The sequence below is a fragment of the Daldinia vernicosa genome (genome assembly GCF_022497035.1).
Source record: "Daldinia vernicosa strain CBS 139.73 unplaced genomic scaffold F5Y00scaffold_9, whole genome shotgun sequence".
Taxonomy (NCBI): domain Eukaryota; kingdom Fungi; phylum Ascomycota; class Sordariomycetes; order Xylariales; family Hypoxylaceae; genus Daldinia; species Daldinia vernicosa.
In genome coordinates, this window is record NW_025953925.1 from 157,620 (window position 1) to 174,550 (window position 16,931).

Consider the following 16,931-nt stretch of genomic DNA (forward strand, 5'->3'; position numbering starts at 1 on the left):
TGCATACCTAACATATTAGGCTACCTGAAGTGCATATCTGTCGCATATATTAAGTAATGACATTTATGCGATTACAAGATCCCTTTTAGTCGTGTGGTCAATCTGACAATATCTTATCATGTACTTCAAGTCTCAAATCCTAAACACCTTTTGTATATCAATCCTAAATCTCCATCTTCTCCTGGTCAAGGAAATCGCGGAACAGGGCTAGATTTTCAAATTCGGCCGCCAAATTCTCCGCCCTCGCCTGGTCAGGGTGTTTCAGTGCCAGATCCAAATCAACCATAAACGTAGCACGGGTTTTGTGCTCAAAATCTTGCGTCAAACCATCTAGCCTTCCCTCTTTGAGCTCGTCGACTATTCTTTGCGCCTCGCTTCCCGTCATGTCCGTCTCCTTCAGCGTCATGGACAACAAGCCTTGGACGATGACCTCGGAGATGCGGAACGGGCGGCTGAGGCTTTCGTAGCCGTACAGGCAGAGCATTAGGTAAAGGCGCCGATCCGGGTCGCTTATATCTCTCAGCATGGCGTTCGCTAGGTAGAGGAGTCCGGTATGCCAGAGGATCGAGCAGGTAGATTCTACGAAGTTGCTGCGATACTCGACGATAAGATTCTTAAGCTGAGCAACCGACGCGGAGTAGACCGCATCCGGAGAGCTATCTCGCGCCGAGAACGTCGTCAAGCGCGGCCGTTGACCTTCCGGTTTCCCGACGAAGGGTCGGAATACGTCGAGGATAGCGCAGTGAAGCCATATGCTTATTCCCGGTTAGCAACGGGCGAACCCCGAACAAAGCAATTCTCTCGGGATGCTCACTGGAGTAGGATAACATGATGGGTCTGCTCCTCCGTTCGAAGTAAGGGCAACGGCAGGGCTTCCGCCCAAGCGATCAGCTCGCGAAACTTATGCTCGACGAGAGCCATCCTAAAGACGTCCGGCGGACGGCCTTGGGTCGGGGTATATATCCACGCAGCTCCGTGGATTATGAGCCAGAAACGACAGAGCTTGGGGAAAATCGTCTCTATCAGGCTCTCGTCGGCCGGAGGACCCCGGTCCATATCACCCTCTTGGCCTGCAGGAGTCCTCTCGCCCGGGATGGGTAGCGCCGGAGCCGAGCTCGGGCTCTCGGCGCCCGGCTGTCGATAAAATAGCGATACGAGTCTAGCACGTCAGCACGCGCCAAGTCGACGAAGGCTATCTTTGCCGAGCCGTCTCACTTACACGTTCCAATTAAACGTTCCCCACGCCGCGTAGCAGCGCGCCGTCATCTCCTCTTCCGACGTATTCTCGTTTAGCATCGCCGGTCCCCCCTCGTCGTCGGCGAAGAGTCCCAAATTCTTACCCATCTGCATCGCTTCCTTCGCGTAGAAGAGAATCGCGTGGTCCTTACTGTTTCCTATGAGAGATATGCTGAGCAGCACGGCCGCCGCCATGGACGAATACGAGTCCGGTTCTTCTCTCCGCGCCTTTTGAGCTTCCTGGAGGAACTCGTCGGCGAATTGCATCGCATCCTTGTCGAAGGCGCTATACATCTGCTGCGGCTAGTCAGCGTCGCGCGCGAATTTTTAAGAGTCCCGTTCCTACTTACGCAGCCTAGATACATCAACGCGTGAAATAGAAACCTGGAGCAGAACCTGGTCTGCCGATTAACTAGGTCCGTGATGAAGAGGTGGGGACTGAAAAGGCCTAAGATCGGGTGGTCAGTTTTTATATAGAGAGAGATGACTTGCGCCGTAAACTCGTTGGTGACCATCACATCGGTCCAGAAATCGGCCTGCAAGTTATGAAGTCGTTCGTCGCAATACCCAACTCCCCGCCTAGGACTTACGGGAGGAGGAAAACGTCTGCCTTCTAAACCGGCGCCGACGGGAAACGGAGGGTTCCTACGGTTTGGGAGGTTAATACCACGCGTCCTAATCGAGTTCCGATCTCTACGACGGTCGACTCACATCGGGTTAGCTTCTACAGATCGTCTCATGGGGCGCAAGAGATCGCTCTCGGCCAAGACCTGCGCGTCGATACGGCGCAAGGGAAGAAACGACTTCGAATTATTGGCCATCAGCTCCAATTCGAGCATGTTTCGAGGAGGAGCGAATCCTCGGGCTTCCGCATCTAGGAACGTAGGTTGCCCCTCCGCGTCGCCCTCCCTCAGCACCGACAAGACGGTTGCCGGATCCCCCTTTTCCCTAAGCGAATTGAAGAGCCCGAACGCTTCGCCCACGGGCAACGATTTCAGAAGCTCGAGCACCTCCATCACCTCGGGTCCGGCCTTAACTTTATCGATGTAGACGCAAAATGTCACGCCCCGTTTTACGCAGTTGGTGCACTTCGGTCGTACGCCATCGCACTGTAACGAGTTAACTAGGGGTGAATCGGGGCGGTCTAGATAAAGGCGACGATCGAAACACTCGCCTTAATCTTGCGACGTCTACACGTAGTGCAGGCACCAGGTCTCTGCCGTCGCGTGCTGGGGCCGGGACCGGGATTTAACGGTTCTTCCTCTTCCGGCAGAGGAGCCGACGGAAGGATTGGTGGGTACTTTCTCGGTATCATTGTAAGTGGTGGTGGGATCTATGGTTATTCAGCGCGCAGCATTTGCGAACGTCACGATGACGATTGAAGCTAATATGTGCAAGAATCGACGGCGATACCTAAATACCCCACGTGATAGTCAGCTGATAAATTGGATAAGTCCTGCAGAACTGCGAGATACCTATCAGAAAAGGTACATCCCGCCGTTTTTCAAGTGTAGAACGCCTACATGCGAAGGTATTTTAACAAGGTGCACGAATCATGAAAGGCGGAGGGCGCGAAGGCACCCCGCATGCATGCATCCAAGATCCCTACCACTTCGGTGGCGTCCTTCGGGAGTTGCCTCTCGGGACGTCTCGATGAATATACACATTAGCGATCCCTGTAAATCTCGAATTCTAAAGTCTGACTACTCGAGCGACGAGGTAATCTACCTAGATATCAAACACTTCGACATGCGTACGTGCAATTATACCGGGACGACCAATGGGAACCGAAACTGACGTCGTCGATCTTTCGGACGCTCCCGACGTAATCTCCCGGAGTTGCGCGGTGGCGCGAGCAGTGTCGATACCTGTCGTCTTTGGCGGCGCACTGTCTACCAGCTGCTGCGAAGTCGAGTTTCGTTTCTAGTCTTCCCAATATGTATGGTAACCTGGGTGGTAAGGGGATGCATAAAAGATTCGAGACGTTGACGGTCGAGTATTCGACGACATCGACGATGGTGTCATTGCAGAACCCAAGATAACCCGACGTACCGACGTCGATTTGCCGTACTACCCCTATGAGGGCTTCGGTCATGGTGGCATATCGTTTTTGACATTTCAGATGAGATATCTGTGCAGACTCTACTGGCAAGTGTAAGTATTTTTATAGAAAGTCTGAATACTTCAGCGGCCAAGAGGACTGCAACTTGGCGACCACGAAACGCGTCACCACCCATTTAGGATTCGCTTAGAGCACGGTGACGTTAGGTTAACATACGAAACGCTAAGAAGTAGCCATCATCAAATCTATCCGAATACGGGCCGCGCACTGAAGACCAACCATCCATCCGATCTTGTATTTACATAAACCTTATTTCCACCTTACGATGCCCACTGAACCTCAAAGGTCTTGAAGTTGACCTTGAGCGAGTCGGTCGCGTTCTTCTCCGGCCGAGCCACCAGCGGGCTTACATCCAGAAGCCATTCTTCGCCACCGCGCTCGTCCTCGTCCGCGAGCACCCAGCAGATCTCCCTCAGGGGAATCCTCTCGGCGACGCCGCCGTTCGCATCCAACACGAGCCGGTACACCCAAAAGCTCTTGCCGTGCTCGTCACCCTCGCGCGCGATCTCGATGGTGACTCCGCCCACCTCGGCGGGTTCGGGCTCGTTTTCCGTCAGAGCCAGGGGCGCGACGCTCCAGTCCGCAAAGCGGTCGGTGCTTACGGTGCTCAGCTGCGGCCGCCCAACGTAGTACTCGACGCCCGTCTTGATCCATTTCTCCGGCGGGGAGACGTTGCCCGCAGATCGGCGCTTGGGTACGAGGAGCAGGCCTCCTTGGTCGTACCGCTCCCTCCAGTCGGCCCAGAAGGTGACGCGGGCTGATTTGAACTTCTTCAAGAGGCCTGAAGACGTGTGGGAGATGGGTGCTAGGAGGGGTTAGCCAAGAGTCACAGGGATAAGGGAGATTGGAACGTAATACCAGTCCAAATATTCGTCGTGGGCGGCTTCTTCCAGATGTCGGTATTCGGTCCCGCTTCGAGGACGACGGATGTTTTGATGGTTGACATGATGAATGTTTGATCTATACTTTTGGTCCTTCGCGGATGTTGGTTAGCATACGCATTCGAAAACCAAATAGCAGCGGGTTACCCCAAGTTTAAATATTCTCGTGAGAGCTGAGAAATACGCCATGTCTTGGACCTTGATCGTAACTTTGCCGACGACGGCCCGGCGGCCCTAGGCAGCTAGTCTGGAGTCACTTACGGAATTGCCAAGTCAATTTGCTATTTGGCACGGATCATCACATCGAACTGTCGAGATTCCGATGCACGTAGAAAATTACTTGGGCCTTGCCTTACTCGTAGCAAGCCCGAATCCCTTACAGCCATGTTAGAAGCTTAGTCAAGATGCGATTGATGTCGGAGATACCTAAAGAAGAGGAGATCCGCAGCGTCTTGGCTGCTGATGCAAGTAGACGGTGTAAGTCAATTCTCCACAACCAAGTGCGGAGGTGCCTTTTATCGGTGCTCCGACGAGCCCCTTTGGACATCAGCTTAGGTAACTTGTCGAACAAACCGCTATACCACTAAAAGGTTATTTGGTAATAGATTTTATTTTATTATTCTTTATATTTATATCGGACAGATGGTAATATCTGACATAACTCAGAGAAGACTTGGTCGTTGGAGATAGACTTGATTCTAACGGAAACAATTTCCCAGGTACTTATAGCTTCGGAGTAGATGTGGCGGTCGTTAGCAATCGAACAACTACTCTTTGATGAATAAGAAGACTTACATCTATAATTAAGAGTGATGCAATCTGATCTGAATCTTAGCAATATATAGCGGATCAACTTGTAAGAAAAAAGCAGTAAGAACATCGAATAAAAATATACGTTGAGATAGAGTCATAATAGCCCAAGCCCAAGTACACATACGATACGGAGGGCCATGTTAAGGCAGTCTTAGGTGTATTCTTTGCTACAGATCTTTAAGGTTTCGACATCTTCCCAGGAATAGTTCTGTGAAGGTATCCGAGTGTTCCTTGGATTCTTTGCGTCTTCTTTAACTTGTCATCATCGGAAATTTGTTGAAGTGAGTGGTAAAGGGACTACTTTCAGGTACAGTATATGGCACCTTGGCATGGAATATATATATATAAGAAGGACCTCCCTCCTCACTCATACAGTTGGTAGACTAAGTCAATATACAACTACAGCTCATATACCGTATCTTTCAGCAAAATTAATTTTGAAATGCTAGTAACTACTTAGTGCACCTGAGGGACTGTCCCAGCAGCGCAGTCATTAACATGTCACCCTCTATTTCCTTAAGATTACTTCTAATGACATACCCGATGCTAAGATCGTACTTGCCTACTGTCGATAAATAAGTTCTTAGTTCGCCCACCAGATTTTGAAGCATCGGTACCATAAGCGAAGTTGCAACCAACACATACAAGGTAACGACGATGGAGCGTAATAGCACAAGAAAGCACGACAAAATTTACTTGAAGATCAAAGTAATGCCGAGATGCATTTTACGTGAAGTCGCTCTGACGATTCTTAACTTCGCAAAATCTTCTTCACAAAATCGTTACGCTTACCTACCGCTCAGACGCAGTAACCACTCACAATATCCTTCATAGTATTATTCAACATCACCATGGAACATATATCCTGCGCAAACTGTTCCAAGCCGTCGACAATAAAATGCTCCCGTTGTCTGAACTCGCCCGAGTATAAACCTGGCGATGCGCCGGTGACTGCGTACTGTGGTTCCGAATGCCAACGGCAGCATTGGCCAACACACAAAGCACAGTGCCGCAGATTGGAGGGTAGAAGAAAGATACTAAGAATCGGAGAGATAATCAAGACCGCCTGTTTGGTATATCGTGAATCCGTATTTGACCTCCCTTTAACTGAGGTCAAGCTTGAGGAAGGTGTCCTCCACTTCCTGCTGGAACCGAGGAAGATCCTAGACCATCCCTGGCAGAGACCCTTTCCAAGCAACCTAAGAATTAGTCCTCAGCATAAAGAAGCAGTTTTAGCAAATAACCATTGCGCGACTGTTACAAGCCTTCCTCCTCCCTTGGTTCACTATCTTTTCGGAGGTAAGATAACCTAACCCTACGCGTGAGGCCGCGAGAAGGAACGTTAACAATAAGATAGTAATCAAAGCTGAATACAGTATTGTCCAAGCGGCCGTAAAACCAATACTTCCGTGGAAGCTCGAATGGGTGCACAATTCTAAGGGCGAGAGGAGACATATGACCTCTGACAACGTACTCCACATCTTCGTGGTCGTCTATCTACGTGGGGAAGGATGGGTCGTTGACACAATGGGATGTCAGTTTGGTTTTCCCGACGTCCTCGTCCCGCTGGACAATTACTTCAATACGAGGATCAAGGTCGTTCCCCTCGAACCGGTTCCTCCCACCGAGAACAAAACCTGCGACCAGGAGGTCTTCGGCCGGAAACTGTTACTTAGCGATGCAGAAACGCAGCGTCTAAAGGCCGCACACGTGGTAGCGGGCCTTAAGCACTTTGCAGAATACATCCGGGTACGTTTCGGCTTATTCAGGTCCACACGCCCCGCGGAAGAGTTCCTTAGCGGTGCCCCGGAGGAGTTCCAGGTTAAGCTCGCTCAGTTCGAGAGCGATTTGAAAGTGCATATGATAAGTTTTGTGGACTTTGCTCTTGGAAAGGAAAAACTAGACAAGTAGGATTGATGTTGGAATTGCCCTACGAGCCTGCGATGATATCCATATTGTATCTATGTATCTAAGTACTCTTAAATAGCGACGTAAGCAGCGGATTGGATTGAAATTCGTTTACCATGATCCACTAAATGTACCTTTATATCTGCCGCTTCTAACATTCACTCTACGTATGACATATATCAAGGGTTCTCTCTAACAGGAGCCCTCTTACGATAGAGTTCCGGGGGTTTTGGGATGTATTAAAAGGCAGTGTAGCACAAGAAGCTAGGCTATCTGATACTTCTTGATGGGCATATTTGTAAATCAATTCCCGGCTGGATATTCTACTTACACAAGCGCGTCTAATTACGGGTAAGTTATTAAGGATAGCTGGAAGACTATTAACCGATCACACACGGCCAACTACTCTACCCCTATTTATATACTCTTCAACAGATAGAACTTAGTCCCCACAAGTACCCGGCAACATCGCGCATCCTTTCCGTCACTTGTCAGACATCAGGTAAAATCTTCATTGGTGCTAGGTAGTTACCTACCTCCTAAGGTAGAGGTAGACTAATCTCAGGATAGTAGAATTGATTCCATTAACGCTCGATCATCTACCTTCTCGCTACGCGCCTCTTACATGACCGATCCGGTGGATCTACCCCTGAATCTACCTACCTCTAAACCACTTTTTCCCGGACATCAGATGACATCGATCACCTAGCAACAGTCCGATACTTCTCTAATTCACTCGTCTGAGTTTTTGTTATCCTAGATACCCAAATCTGTAACCCGTGCTTCCATCAGCTTCCCTTTGGGTATCTAACGTGCATTGCCACCTGTATTTACCAACCGCGCATTTAGATTAAAGCGCCCTGATTCATCGTGCTTAAGATCGCTGCTAGCTCTGCCTCCTGTTTAGTATATCCGTGTACAACCTACCTACACCTATGGTGTGTAATGTAATGGGATCGCTTTCAGTTCACGGTTTATCGCAGTAGACGAACGTAGAAGCTAAAACCTATTAGGTAAGATCGCGGTACTACGAACAACAGAATCTTTCGGGGAACGAATCAATTAGCTGTAAACTATCTTCAACTAATTACGTACACACCAAAATTACCTGACCGTAGCAACCTTGTGGTAGAGACTCTTAGCACTTAGCGATATGTCTCTCATCGGTTGCGATATTGGTGATCACCGGAGCTCTGTTGACGCAGACTTCGAGATCGAGATCTTGCTATAGAATCAAGCGCCCGTTGATCCAGGTAGCCCCTCGGGGAATCAGGACGAAATCTGGGTCGCCAGCCACCCCCTTGCCGACCCCGGAACTGTGGTTCTTGACGAGTATCTTCCGCGAAACGTATCTTCGGGCGAGAAGGAGGCGGACATTGTGGCTGTGGTTGCGGACGTTGTGGCTGCGGTTGCGGCGTGGTGGTCAACCTAGACATTCTCTCACCGAACCAGCTGTCCTGTCCGCCGAACGTCTCTGAATTCATATCATCTCTTGTACGAGGACTCTTAATGACGAATTCCTCTGCCTGATTCATTGCCTTGTTGGTATTGGTCCCTGTATGCTCTGTTAAAGTCGGCTTTGGTGCAGGTCGAGGACCAGGCGCTATCTGCTGCACTGGGCTCGGTTTGGCGGCAGGTCGAGGACCAGGCGCTATTTGCTGCACTGGGCTCGGGTTGGCGGCAGGTCGAGGACCAGGCGCTATCTGCTGCACTGGGCTCGGTTTGGCGGCAGGTCGAGGGCCAGGCGCTATCTGCTGCACTGGCTTGTCAACAACCGAATGGGGGCGTTTAACGAATTGGCGAAGAATATCCAGTTTCTTCTGAGTGAGTTTTCGTACTGGCTCTTTGCATTCAGCCGGGTAGCCATCGTCAAACGGATTTTCAGGCGCATCGGACTGGTAATATACCAGGTAATACCTACCTGGATCATGACACGACCAGTTCTGGTCCCTGTTACTTCCATATGGAGGCACAAAGTTTCTACCGTCGTATTCATAAAAGTGAACTGCGACTGGCTGCTCTCCGTGCTGGGGGATTCGCGCGAGGCAGATGAGGCGGTATGAGACTTCGACCTGGGAGAATGCAAGCTGACTTCCCTCGATCTTGGGATTATTGTGCCGTATGCTCAGTTTCCGTAAACTATAGAACGGGGAATATGGGTATTTGGGCGTAGACCATAAGCTGCCATCCCAGAGGACGCGAATGAATTTCGGTGGTGCTATGGTGTAGTAGATGCGATCGGTAGTTCCACGACGCCAACTAGGAGTTAATTTATACTCAATAGCCGCAACCAGCTTTCGGGGATCATTTATCCGTATGAGGCTGTCTCGAGCGATTTCATCAGCCGACAAATCCAGATCGACTATAGCTTCGCCGCGTTCCTCGCACGTTTTTTTGCTGTAGAGGAGAAAAGAGGTCTTTGACCAAAACGAGTTGATCATTGCCTCGCTCTCAAGGATGTTGAAAAAGTTTGCCACGTTGCCGTCACTTAAGGAGTGGGAAAACTTTTGGCAATGTCTATCGATGACATTTTCGATGTTGCGTCTCGATTCCGCATCGGTGTTTTCCGCGATAGGGAAATCGACTAGGGCAAACTGTGGCAGGTCTGGATCTGGAAAAGACACCAAGATTTTTGGTTTGTCTTCTATTAATATTGCCATAATCCACCTGAGGATGCCTACAGCGGAACAAAGATTCTGCTCCGCCACGGAGCGCGCAAAACTATCTGGCGAAAACATCTTTAGCCGTCGCGATAGCTCTTCCCCCTTGTACTTAGAGGTGAGAATGTCGGGTTCCATGATGGTAAGTTGCCTCAGTTGACAATATGGGAGTCGGAAAATGTTTTTGTAAAGTGATGAATTAATTGTTTAGAATAATTTTCGTTGCTCAAAACTGCGAGTTCTAAGTTTAGGAGGCTGGTGGGATAGGTACCGTACCTAGCAACTACCTTAAGTCACGAGTATCCAAGGTATTTTCGTACTCTTAGGCAGAAAATAAGTGATATCCAAATCGTCCATTGGTACCTAGGCAACGCTTTAATTACTCTGCGAGATAGGTTAGGAGGTTCCTGCCCAGGCAGATGGCATATAAACATGCCTAATTTGACAATCATAACACGTGCAGTGCATAACTGGAGTGCCTAGTAGAGATAACAATGAAAGAAATCAACAGCTTCACACGTACCTAAAATGATATTTCTCGATCAACGAGTGTGTAGGAGTACATTCTACATGATTTAGAGCGGAGAGGTCAAGAACCTTGGGGAAACTAATTTCTACTGAATTACTTAGACCGCAGGAGTTTGGTAAGAACCATGGTAGAGCCTGTAGATGCATAAAGACAGACGTATAACACTGCTAATTAGACAGGATCGAGGTAGCTTCCGAGCAGGGAGGTCGAGTGCTATGCTGAGGCAGGGGTGACATCAGGTGAAACTAAGAGACATGGAAATGCGAATATGATATTAACAGAGCTCTAAACTCAATATGCGAAGACCGGTAGCCATACGAGCCATACAAGCCATTAGATCATCGTAATTCTGATAAGAAATAACACAGGATAGCCCGAAAAAGGGTTGAGAGTTGACGGGATGGTGTGCAAAAAAATCTAATCTTGACCTCTAGTCCTTAATCGCTACATAACAGCATAGCTCCAAAGTCAGACACATGATCACCACAGACCTTATAAGCCCACATGTAGCTATTTCTAATAAGCCATCTCAGGTTTCTTCACAAGCCAATTGTCACACAGCCGGTACGTACTGGGATGATTCGACTCGTGTCGCTGGCACATAGGATGACTGGACTACCAGAGCAGAGCCAGCTGGCCCATCCGATACGTGACTCAAGAGTTTTCTCGGACACCCTAAGGGCTTAAATATATTGACAAGGTGAAAAGTCTGCTTTCCCTCTAACTTCCTCCAGCTTTTTATTCCCACCCTACCCTTTTCTACAGCATTATCTAACTACCTCTATGATCCCAACCCCCATCCCAAATGCTTCTTAGTCTACCTGAGTTTATTAACTCATCAAAGATCATGCTATTAGACCAGCCGATTGATGAGGAAAACTCGTTTATATCCTGCGACTCGGATGACGCGATCAAAAACGCGGTCGCCCCCGCTAAACCCTCTTCATGCGACAAAGATAGCTTTATGGAGCGACTTCCCCTCCAATTGTATATTGTGCATAAGTGCATGACACTGGACGAATTAAGTCGGAAGACATCTACGAATAGGCCTTCTCCGACTTATTCTACGAGACCGATAACGCCCGAACAGCAACTGCCCTCCGCGCCAAGTTTCTCAACCGAAAATACTCGGATCATGGAGATACCCACCGTACGTTCACCCATAAATACCATGGGCCAGGAATGTATAGTATCCGAAGGTCGTTGGGGCAATGATCTTATTCCTCGCCATATATACGGTGATGGGCGCTGTGCCAACTGTAATCGCGTCGGACACGACCTATCTATATGCGTCGGACCCCCGGGACTTGACGGTACCATACACGGCTGCCCCCACTGCAACACAACAGCACACAGGTTTGACGATTGTATTCGTTTGAGATGGATTAATGAGGACCTCGTGTATTACTATCTAGTTATGCTAAGAGGCCGTCGCCCTCCTATTAGCACTGAGGAGGACTACCTTGGAATGATACTTGCACGGCCTCCTTCTGAATTCTACCCATGGACGCGAGAATTTTCCACGGGCGTATCCGGATCTTCATATCAACGCTACGACTACTCGTCCGATGATCCTAGCACACTGCCCGAAGATCCCGCAACAGCGAATCAACGTGCTGTCTGGGTATTCTACAACACTCCGTATAAACGTTTCAAGGGTCAGAGAAGGGGATAATTATTCGGAACGCAAGATTTCACTGGCCGTATCGTAGTGGCTATTTGATTTCGTTTACTTTCGGGGTTATATTCGGATTGATAGGTAACTCTTGGGAAATAAGAAAGGTTTCGAGATGTTATTCGAGTCAATAAATGATTACGGAACTTGGCGGAATAGCTGGACATGGATAGGTATAAATTGATAATAACCACTTATGCATGATTCTGGACGTATCATCTGGAACGAAGAAGCACTTCTGTGTGTATAGCACCAGGTACCCATAGTTGGTTTAGAGTTCCTCGTGGAACAACAAAAATATTCTCATGCTTTTTGGTTTCACCTGGTGATATCGTGATATAAGTACCTAAGGTACAGAATGCCCTAGGCACGTGTATAGATCTGAAATACGCCCTATGATGCCTCTCGCACCTTCCTCACAAAGAGGTCCGTATACCGCGCCGTATAAGTGGGTCTCGGTGCTACTAAATACGGTAGTGTAACTTCGGTGCACGGCTAGAAGATAGGCCATGCGGCCCCACTGTCCTCCGACAACCCACATCTTGTTAGAACCATATAACAGTGAAAGTATCTATTTCCTGAAACGCTTTCTCTCTAGGAAATGGCCCTAGCCTTAAAAATAAGTCACTCAGATAGGTACCTAACGCACGCGGTTGCCAAACACGCCGTTAGACTACGCCGTATATCCCAGCCAATGACGGAAAACCTTACTAGCAACCCTGAGCGTCACCGCGTAATGCGGGCGGGTGTACTATTGCATCTCTAAACCTTTGAAACCAAACTTTCCATTCTATCATCTCACTTTGCGCACAATCGCATCCAGCCCGGAAAATTAACATTCGCTGTAATCTAGATCATGTAATTCGACTCTGGCCACACGGATGATGCCTGGAACATTCGAACCCCCAGCTGTTTATCGCGAATTTCATGGGAAGCCATCAAAAATGACCTTGAGCAGTTTCTTAGACAGAAGCCTGTGCGGAAGGAGCGGCTCGCTTATATCCAGGACCCACACAGGGCTAGCAAGAGTACCTCAGTTTTGGAATTTATCTGGGAGAAGGTTCATGCCTCTAGCCCGGAGACTGGTTATTTATGTGTCAGCATTCGGTCCTGAAGCTATCATATTCACCGCCTACTTTGACTCGCATACCCCACCCCATCAATAGCTGTCACGAGGTGAAACCAAACAGTATGAAAACAACGTCGTTATTCCGCGAGGGACTCTAAACCAATCTAATGACCCTACGGCTCGTATATATAAACATGTCCTTTGTTGTAAGTGTCTCATCTAGAACCCTAACATTCGTATCTTTCTTGCTACATATTCCGTCACTTAGCATTTTACGGAAAAAAAGTGGAATTATAGCCGAAACACTCGTAAAGACGGTATGGTGCTTTTGAAAGCACTTTGGAATATCGTGATATATGGTTAACTATCGTAGTACGTTCTAACTTGTCCGATATTTTCATTACGCTGTTTTCTTTCCTTGTTTCGATGCGAATCATAAGCATTGTAGGACGGCAATGGCGGATTCTGAAATATACCACACGCCCCTGATTTAACCCCAAAGCGCGCGACCGGTGGTAAAATTCAGAAAATATAACGAATTGAAAATATCATTTTACAAAAGCTATAAACTTAGTGTTTAGCTACGGGTTAGTTCCGCTGGACGTATCGCAATTATTAAGTTAAGTAGAATCCTACGAAGCACTTTATACAATATCATCTACAAGAATCATGCTAGGAGATTATGGTATTAGGAGTATATTAGTTGTTATCCTAAGCACTCAAGTAATTACGGTTAAAAGGCCTGGGCAGCAAGCAACCGCCCCACTGATAAGTACAAAATGTGAGGTACCTATCGTCGATTGCGGTTTGAGCGATCGTGACCCCGTGAGGAACGAGAACGAGATTTTTCTCGGCGTTGCGAATCTCTTTTCCTATGCTTTCGAGGGTTAGCACTTGGGGAACGAGAACGAGATCTTTCTCGGCGTTGCGAATCTCTTTTCCTATGCTTTCGAGGGTTGGCACTCGGGGAACGAGAACGAGATCTTTCTCGGCCATGCGAATCTCTATCCTTATGCTTTTGAGAGTAAGTATTTGGGGAACGAGAACGGGACCTTGATCGCGAGTCGCGCCGTGGCTGACTTATATTGCGATCCTTCTGGGGGTGGGGAGTCGGCACCCTGAACCTCGGTCGCCGGTCTTCATCCTCTCCTTCATCCTCATCATCTTCGCCGTGTTCCTCGGTATCTTGAAACTTGACTACTTTGACAGATCGTGAGGGGGCCAGCGACAACGACGATTTAGGAAACGTGGCGTTCTCCTGAATTAAGTTGTCTTGTTTTTTATGCTTCAGGGGACCGTGCTTGTCATCGTATAAGATGGTACTAGAACCAATCCGTCCAGATGCACTGCTGCCAGAATGAGGACTAGGCGCTGGATACAGACTTGGGATAGACTTCGTAATGATTTGGGAGCCAGGCGCTGGATGCGGCACTGGGCTTGGGTTGGTTGTAGGTCGGGTAATAGGCGCCGGATTCGGCGTTGGGATCGACTTCATGATGGGGTGGGGGCCAGGCGCTACATGCGGCACTGGTAGCGCTACGGTAGGCTGGTAACCAGGCACCGAGTGCTTCTCTGGGATCGACGTCAGAATAGATTGGGAGCCAGGCGCTGGATGCGGCGCTGGTCGCGCTACGGTTGGCTGGTAACCAGGCGCTGAATGCTGCTCTGGGGACATGATACCAATCATCTTAGGCTTCTTCATTAAGCGCCTAATATCGGCAACGGGCTGTTCGGTTTCGAATCCTGCCGTGGGTCGGATACCAGGCGCCGAATGCTGCTCTGGAATCGATTTCATAATGGATTGGGAACCAGGCGCTGTATGCGGCGCTGGTAGCGCTACGGTAGGCTGGTAACCAGGCGCTGAATGCTGCTCTGGGGACATGATACCAATCATCTTAGGCTTCTTCATTAAGCGCCTAATATCGGCAACGGGCTGTTCGGTTTCGAATCCTGCCGTGGGTCGGATACCAGGCGCCGAGTGCTGCTCTGGGATCGACTTCATAATGAATTGGGAACCAGGCGCTGAATGCGGCACTGGGATCGACTTCTGAATGGATTGGGAACTAGGCGTTGGATGCGGCGCTGGTCGCGCTGAGGTAGGCTGGTGACCAGGCGCTGAGTGCTGCTCTGGGAGCATAATACCAGGCATCTTAGGCTTCTTCAATAAGCGCCTAACATCGGCAAAAGTTTGTTCGGTTTCGACTAGGGGGCCTGTTTCCGACCAGTATCGTGGCTCGTCAGATTTGTAATACATGAGGTAATACTTCCCTGGTTCCTGACAAGACCAGTTTTGGTCTTGATTATTCCCATATGGGGGCAAGAAGTGGCTGCCATCGCAATTATAAAGGTGTACCGCTACAGGTTCCTCGTTGGGGAGGGAGATCTTAGCAAGACAGATAAGGCGGTAGGAAGTCGAGCTCTTAGAAAAGACAAGATTGTTGTTCCCGACCTGTACGTCGTCGTACTCTATTTGCAGCTGCTGCAAGGTTTGGACCGGGGATCTTCTATCCAATGCAGCCCACAGGGCATTGTCCCAAAGGACGCGGATGAACAAGGGTGGCGTTGGTACGTGGAACTGGTAAGACTCCTTTCCTTCGCACTTCGAGGGTGCTAGTACGTTTGCGATGGCCGTGGGGAGATCTTCGGGATATTGAATTCGTATAAGACCCCCTCTAGCGATCTCTTCGGCGCTCAACTTTATATCTTGTATGCTTTCACCTCGATCTTCGTATGCTGTAGTCTTGTAGAGTAGGTAACTGGGGTTCGACCAAAACTGATCAGTCATCATCTTGTTCTCAAGGATATCGAAGAGGTCTGGAGGATTGCCGCTTCTCCCAAACTTAGCCATATTGCTATAAACTAAAGTGATAATTTCTTGATATTCGCGTCTCGTTTGCGCATCAGAGAATTCCCGAATCGGAAAATCAGTTAGTGCATATCGCACCAGCTCTAGATGCATGCCCTTAGTGGTGAAAATTCCATGTTGCCCTAGCGTCACCACCATCCATCGGATGATGTCTAGACCGGAGCATAGTTGTCGTTCGTGTACAGAGCGAGCGAAAGCGTCCGACCAATAGGTCTTGAGCCTCTTCACCAGCTCACCCCCACTGTATTTGAAATTTCCTGTCTTGATATCCATAATATCAGATTAAATAAGGCGTGGGAGGGATGATGGCGTAATGTTGTAGGGAGAGAGAATAGAGGGGACGTAATTGAGGAAACGATGGATTATGTTGGATGAACTGAGGGGTTGAAAAAAAATTTCGAGAAGTGTGAAAATTCTTAGGCCGCACCCTTGAGATGAGTGACATCCAATCCCAAGTAATGATGCCGCAAGAATTTGGTACTTGCTTTCCTAGAGTTAATCAACTTGTAGAATTCGTACCTAGGTACCTAAGTTCTAATTTTTATAAGGGAGTCCTGATAGAGTATTGGTGGCTAACAATTACAAGACTGGGAAAACTGCGTTGTACCTTAGTTCCTTATGAAATATGCAGTTGCCTAAAGGTACATTGATACCATGCACTAGGTACGTGCAAGGTACCTGTTTTTTGCAGTGTCTCGTTTCTCGTGAAGTGTGCTGTCGCCTAGCAGCGCATGCCCCTCCTAAGTTTGATCACCCACAAAACTTTCCTTTGAAATTTTATTTTAAATTCCATTTCTTCTACTCCAAATATTTCTTTTCCACACTTCAACTCCCACCTCATATCATCATCAAAGTTTACCACGCAGACATAGCTGGATACAAACTTGATCGAAATGACAGGTAGAGCTAAGAAACGAGGCGAAGGCCGCAGCAGCCAACCGCATAACCTACCTAGCGCCCGCCGACTGGTTCCGGCCATCCGAGGCCGTCGATCACCCAGTCGGATCGGAGCAGCACCACAACGCCCCCGTAAACGCGTTCGTTTCGTCGACATAGAGAGCTCGTCGAGTGAAGAACCAGAATCTTCCTCCGACTCCTATCAACGGCGACGCCCCCGTTACGCCGACGGCGAGAGCTCGTCGAGTGAAGAATCCGAATCTTCCTCCGACTCT

At 48.7% G+C, this 16,931-nt stretch overlaps 5 protein-coding genes across 5 annotated transcripts; 2 read left to right on the plus strand and 3 right to left on the minus strand.

Moving 5' to 3' along the window:
• Positions 1-91: 91 nt before the first annotated feature.
• On the minus strand, positions 92-3,331 carry F5Y00DRAFT_274579 (uncharacterized protein; the record flags this gene model as incomplete). Its single annotated transcript, XM_048013384.1, has 8 exons — positions 92-755; positions 815-1,159; positions 1,220-1,533; positions 1,587-1,772; positions 1,827-1,881; positions 1,948-2,345; positions 2,405-2,569; positions 3,035-3,331. 8 exons carry the CDS (start codon positions 3,329-3,331, stop codon positions 164-166), a joined length of 2,352 nt encoding a protein of 783 aa, XP_047867600.1. The 3' UTR covers positions 92-163.
• A 143-nt stretch (positions 3,332-3,474) lies between these two features.
• Positions 3,475-4,473, minus strand: F5Y00DRAFT_215036 (uncharacterized protein). Its single transcript, XM_048005561.1, has 2 exons — positions 4,217-4,473; positions 3,475-4,163 (listed from the first exon to the last, which is right to left on the minus strand). Exons 1-2 carry the CDS (start codon positions 4,302-4,304, stop codon positions 3,619-3,621), a joined length of 633 nt encoding a protein of 210 aa, XP_047867601.1. The 5' UTR covers positions 4,305-4,473; the 3' UTR covers positions 3,475-3,618.
• Positions 4,474-5,903: 1,430 nt separating this feature from the next.
• F5Y00DRAFT_259160 (uncharacterized protein) lies at positions 5,904-6,963 on the plus strand (the record flags this gene model as incomplete). Its single annotated transcript, XM_048010827.1, has 2 exons — positions 5,904-6,351; positions 6,410-6,963. 2 exons carry the CDS (start codon positions 5,904-5,906, stop codon positions 6,961-6,963), a joined length of 1,002 nt encoding a protein of 333 aa, XP_047867602.1.
• A 4,033-nt stretch (positions 6,964-10,996) lies between these two features.
• On the plus strand, positions 10,997-11,824 carry F5Y00DRAFT_259162 (uncharacterized protein; the record flags this gene model as incomplete). The annotated part of the gene is made up of 1 exon (XM_048010828.1): positions 10,997-11,824. The coding sequence occupies one exon, from the start codon at positions 10,997-10,999 to the stop codon at positions 11,822-11,824; it is 828 nt and encodes a 275-aa protein (XP_047867603.1).
• Positions 11,825-12,857: 1,033 nt separating this feature from the next.
• Positions 12,858-16,032, minus strand: F5Y00DRAFT_274583 (uncharacterized protein; the record flags this gene model as incomplete). The annotated part of the gene is made up of 3 exons (XM_048013385.1): positions 12,858-12,906; positions 13,684-13,897; positions 13,974-16,032. The coding sequence occupies 3 exons, from the start codon at positions 16,030-16,032 to the stop codon at positions 12,858-12,860; spliced, it is 2,322 nt and encodes a 773-aa protein (XP_047867604.1).
• Between the last annotated feature and the right edge of the window lie 899 nt (positions 16,033-16,931).

Bases quoted from the DNA above. Each gene is read 5' to 3' on its own strand.
- F5Y00DRAFT_215036 (XM_048005561.1), bottom strand. From the start codon at position 4,304: ATGTCAACCATCAAAACATCCGTCGTCCTCGAAGCGGGACCGAATACC. The intron at 4,164-4,216 runs GTATTACGTTCC...AACCCCTCCTAG, and splicing joins CACGACGAATATTTGGACTG to CACCCATCTCCCACACGTCT.